Source organism: Sinocyclocheilus anshuiensis, unplaced genomic scaffold (assembly GCF_001515605.1).
Source record: "Sinocyclocheilus anshuiensis isolate Anshui unplaced genomic scaffold, SAMN03320099.WGS_v1.1 scaffold487, whole genome shotgun sequence".
Taxonomy (NCBI): domain Eukaryota; kingdom Metazoa; phylum Chordata; class Actinopteri; order Cypriniformes; family Cyprinidae; genus Sinocyclocheilus; species Sinocyclocheilus anshuiensis.
The window spans coordinates 951,350-956,690 of NW_015548240.1; the positions used below are offsets into that span (position 1 = coordinate 951,350).

A 5,341-nucleotide genomic window follows, 5' to 3' on the forward strand; every position below is an offset into this window, starting at 1 on the left:
AGATTGGTGAGGGGTCTTTGTCTATTTGGGGTTTTGTCTTTAATGAGATTTTAGACTCCCAGCCATCAGACCAAAGCTTCAATTATGGGCAGCACCACAACTGCACTATAACGTCAATGCATAATCACTGAAGCCGTTTACAGTTTGCCTGAATGCAGTATTAAATTACAGGAATTCTGTGCAAGCTGGATATAATTGGTATAGAGACACATACTTTCTAAAAGACAATAGAACAATAATTCTTACATATGTGAGGGTGTATTAGGCAGCTAGGCAAATGCTTTAAATTACCCTAAAAAAAATGGAAAAAAGAGAGGACAAAGGTGCTACTGAATCTGTTATGGATCTGCATGCATTTTCTCTCTATATGGGATCTATTCAGCATGTACAAAACCAAGAACTGTACTTTTGTGGTGTATATTTACCTTTTATTTTATTTTTGTACTATGCAAGTACTATGAAACTGTACTTAAATGATTCTCAGACTTAATGCATATTTATTTTAAAACTTTAAAATAATGTAAAAAAAAAATATAAATAAATACAGTCACCTTGACTGATGTAAGCTGAATATAGGTCAGTAGTGTGGGGAGAGGGAGTGCACTGGCTGACCTCAGCACAAACATGCCATATTGTTATGTAACTCTCTTCTCTTCCCTGCCCTCACTCTTTTTCTCGCTCTTGTTTTTTTTTTTAGATTCATACTTTGAATTTTCAAGCTTTTTGGCAGAAAATAAAATTAGCTTGAATCCGCAACGCATTAATAAGCATTTTATATACATGCATAGTCTATACCTAAACAATCTAATAAACATAAAAGCAATTTCTCTGTTTTCATCTCACCAACCCATTGATGATCTCACAAAAGCCATGCAGTGTGATATTAGTTGATCCGATGCTGCCCTCTGGTGGAACAAAGACGCATAAATAATAGTCTCGATTGGAGTCACAGATCCTTCATCGTTTCTGTTGTTTGTGCTGTTATGAACCGTTTTATTGTTTTATTGCCTACTGATCACGTGTATTCGTTTTTATTTAAACCCATAACAATGAGCATCAATTTTTAGTGCTTTACATTCAAGGGATAGTTAACCCCAAAATTCTGTCATTATTACTTTATTTGCAAATCCGTGTTCACGTTTATTGTATGGAAAAAAAGATATAATGAAAGTAAATTGTGACATTGTAACATCTACAAATAACAATTAAAAACCTTTAACTCTCTAGAAAAAGTGTAGAGCGACGAAAACAACACAGACACTTTTAATATTTGAATATTTAAAATGCAACAGCAATAGTATACGCTGACACATTTTTTTACGTCTTTTTGTCTACTGGTAAGAGGGTTAAATGGGGTCATATTTGGCTTCATAAGTTGTCTGCGTCAACGGCTTTTCTCCATTGGATGATTTGGATGTCTATCAAAGGAACATCCACTAGGACGACACAGCGCGACGCGCATTGCTATTGGTCGATTCATATGATCGCCCCGCCTGACGGGCGCCGAATCTTGCGTTTAATTGGCTGAGACAGCGCAGTTTAAATTTGAACCGTTTCAAACAGGGTAAATGTTATAAACGCACAGGGATTTCCCTGTGTGTCACGTTGTCTTTCTCTGAGAAGAAAACGGTTTATGTGTTAGATTTGAGCATCCTGAGTAAGGTACGTATTTTAGGAAACCGTATACAAATTTATAGGAGAGCGATAATGAAATATTGCGCGATACTGAACAGTAAAAGTAACTGCTATTGACTAATTTGCTAGTGCTACTAGGACGTTGATAACTGCGCATATGATGCTGCCATGTTTAAATATAATTTATCTAACAGTTTTTATGCAGAGATTTTTACTCCTATTGTGTTCACAAATGTAACAATTTAAACTAATGAATTGTTTTGGAAATAAATTGTTTGATCATTACTAGAGATTTAGAGACATTGTATTTAAAATAGAAAAAGTTCGTGTTTTGCCTGTGCTGAAATGTATGGTTGTTTCATGTTTTGGTTTCTAATCAGCCTTGTCATCCGTGTGGGCACATGTTAGTCTAAGTGGAAACTAGTTGGAAATTCCTTCAGTTTCACTAGTTTAATTAGTTAATTTTGAAATGGTTCAATTTCCCACTCAGTCCACTTGCTGTTCTTGTTTGGTTTCTTACTTTCTTGCTTTCATTTGCTCTGGATTGAGGGCTTGGTCTGAGATCTGTCTCTGTCCAGGTTACAACTTGATAATCTCATTTATGATGGTGAGCTGTTTATCACCTGTCCAGGTAGACTGTAGAAGAGAGAAGCTGTCAGAAGTGCCTGTCATTACAAAGCTGACAATCTTATTGTCAGTCCTACATAGTTGAGCAGAATCCAGGGAAGGACAGATGAGGCCAAAATTGGTAATGATTATTTGAAGATTTTATCAGTCTCTTCCTTGTTCCTCCTTATTCTTTTAAAAACATGCCTTGGTAGACTATATAGCCACTATTATCCAAATCACAAAGACCATATTGCCACCATCTAAATGCTTAGTTATCTGCTGGTTGTCTGTTATAACCTTTGCACATCTCTCTAAGGCATGATTCCTTCACAGATACAGAACCACTTTGTTCCCTCAGCACATGGCTGATTTGCATGGGTTGATATCACATGTTTGGGTTATTAGTCACAGTGGGTTAGTCTGATCTCTTACTGATGCTCAAAAGAAATGCAACAGATTTGAAGGGTCTCTGGGTGTTGGGTTGAGAAGGTCAGATGCCCGCCTCCGGGTTTTATCAGTAAAACCAGCTGTGTGTGGTGCCCAATGGGCGTGGCTTTCCAGAACCCATGTTGTCATATTCTATGTGTCTCTGTTTTTCAGTATGAGTTCTGAGGCGCTAAAGGAGAATCAGGGAGCTGTACGGATGAACAGCACTTCTGAAGCCGCTTGTGACATTTTCGCGTTGGAACAGCCTACTGGCAGGCCCTCGATCCTGCGGCAGTCACAGGCTGACAACATCAGCAGGACTGTGCTTAGAGGAGCAAAGGTGGGTTTTCATGAGGTTTCCATGCAATTTGTGTGCTCCTGCATTTTATTTAATGTAATAAACCGTTTCAGCTGTTGTAATTTTTTTTTTGTTTTTTTTTTTGTAATGTTTAAAACAATAATTCCAGTGATGGCAAAGATGAAGTTTCAGCAGTCACTCCAGTCTTCAGTTTCACATGATCCTTCAGAAATCATGCCTACATGCTAATTTGGTGCTTAAACACTTTACATTTTAAAAACGATTGTGCTGATAATTTTTGTTGGAAGCAGTTAAACTAGATTAGATCAGAGCAACATTTATATTGAAGTGTTTGTTAACATGTAGGTGTATTCATTTCTTTCTTTTTTTTTATTTCTTTCTTTTCAGCGGTTATATTAAGCATTTGTTTACTGTGTTGTCAGGCTTGTACTAGAGTTTAGATTTACATAGTTCTTTGTTGCTTTTGTATAGGTTTGTTTTCAAACTCCACGGCGAGACCCAGTCACAAAGAAGATCATGTCCCCGAGTCGCGCTAGTAGGCCATCCAGCCAAGAGGACTGCAGTAAAGCACTGGAAACTCTCACGGCCTCTAATGACCAGTGAGGAAATTTCCTGCAGCGCAGTGTTTTTAACTTATTTTAAGTGTCCTGTTTGTTTGTACATATTCAAACCAGTTTCCACCAAAATGGTCCTGGATCTCATGCTGGTGACTAGCCAATGGAACTGCTAACTGACCCACATTTCCTCAGACCCAATGATATTGACATAACCTGCCCACAAACACTTTATATTTATGAGCATGTTGTAATATTAAAAACACTTAATTAATCATCTTTGTTAATTCACACTCACAAGCAGTAACATTCTGTTTATGTATGAGTAACATTCATAGTAATCTATTAACACAAAAATCCACTTACATGTAAAATTGAATTTGTGTTTTACAGGAGTTCACTGTTGAATAACCCTTCCACCACACCGACTGACATGCAGAGTAACAGCGTTGCCTACCCTGATGATAATATGCTTGTTCAGAGCAGAGGTGCCTATACCCTCGATCTTGACAATCTCGATGCCATCAACCCTTTCCAGGGGTCCAGTACAATGCAGAATTCTCCTCCTAAATCTTCTGCCTTACCTGAGTCTTGGACATCAGAGCTTGTAGAGTCAGATACAACTGCAGCCCCCATTTCTGCACCTCAGCCTGAGGTTCCAGAGGTGACTGACACTGCACTTGATGAGACGCTTCCCTTTGTCCCATCAGTCGAGAATTCCCTTGCAGAATGTTCTGCCAACATATCTTCAGCAGAGGGCACGGTCATCATCAAGACCGACAACATTGAAAACAGTGCCACAGATGTGGAGGAGTCTGATATGACTGAACCAGCACCAGTGTCACAACATATTCCTGTTTTGGAAGATCAGCCTGAGGCCCAGGACTCGGCACGTCCCCCTGTGGGATCCTTCAACTTGGATTTTGACAATCTTGACTCGCTCAACCCATTCCAAACTGGTGGCTCAAAGATCCCAAACTCTCCTCTAATTGGCAAGGCATCAGTAGTTTACGATCCACCCCTGCCAAGCCAAGAAACTAAACAGGAACCAGAGCTCTCAGTCCACACTCCAGATTTCCCAACATCTTCAGATGCCTCCATACCACCTCAGGAGAACTCCACTGCCACAGAGGGCTCCTCATCTACAGTGCCCCCTAAAGAGAACCAGATGCTACTAGAGTTTAATTTTGACGATGGCGCTGAAGTCAAGCGCAAACCTCCTCCGAAACGTCTTGGGGTCAAAAGACCTGCAGGTGCAAAACCTGTGACCAAAAAAACAGTTGCACCAGCCACAGAAAAGAAAGAACCAGAACCCAAGCAATTGTCCCCTAAGAATCCAGAGGAGACGGAACCTGTGGGTGTTCCTCCTCCTAAAGGTTCTTACACCTTTGATTTTGACAAGTTTGATGACCCAAATTTTAACCCCTTTGGCACAAAGGCTACGATGGGTAACTCCCCACCACGTGGTGTCCAGACTAGCCCGGTTTTGATGAAAGCACCAGCTTCAGTTCAGGAGCCTGAGGCTTTTGCACAGGATGACCAGCCTGAAGCCCCTTCGCAAGATGACCAACCAGAGCACAGGTACAGAAACTAGAACTTGTACAGGTTATATAAACATAACAGGTGTAATTTCTTTTCTCTATAGGCTAATTACTTTTGAGCTACAAGTATGCTTCTGATCCTGAAAGTTGAGGTCATGGGTTTGATTCCCAGGGAATGCATGAACTAGTTAAATATGTACCCTGAATGCAATGGAAGTAGGGCTGGGACAATAAATCGATGCATCGCAAATCGAGAA

At 39.9% G+C, this 5,341-nt stretch overlaps 1 protein-coding gene across 6 annotated transcripts in view; it reads left to right on the forward strand.

Moving 5' to 3' along the window:
* Positions 1-1,556: 1,556 nt before the first annotated feature.
* LOC107654968 (transforming acidic coiled-coil-containing protein 3-like) overlaps positions 1,557-5,341 on the forward strand; it is an 11,189-nt gene continuing 7,404 nt past the window's right edge. For 4 of the 6 annotated variants that reach the window (XM_016442321.1, XM_016442324.1, XM_016442326.1 and 1 more), the window contains exons 1-5: positions 1,557-1,662; positions 2,267-2,383; positions 2,845-3,010; positions 3,461-3,588; positions 3,937-5,124. In XM_016442321.1, coding sequence (XP_016297807.1) covers positions 2,846-3,010; positions 3,461-3,588; positions 3,937-5,124 — 1,481 coding nt within the window. In that variant the 5' untranslated portion in view covers positions 1,557-1,662; positions 2,267-2,383; position 2,845. The remainder of the gene's footprint in view (positions 1,663-2,266; positions 2,384-2,844; positions 3,011-3,460; positions 3,589-3,936; positions 5,125-5,341) is intronic. The other 2 variants (XM_016442322.1, XM_016442323.1) reach the window with 2 other exon arrangements.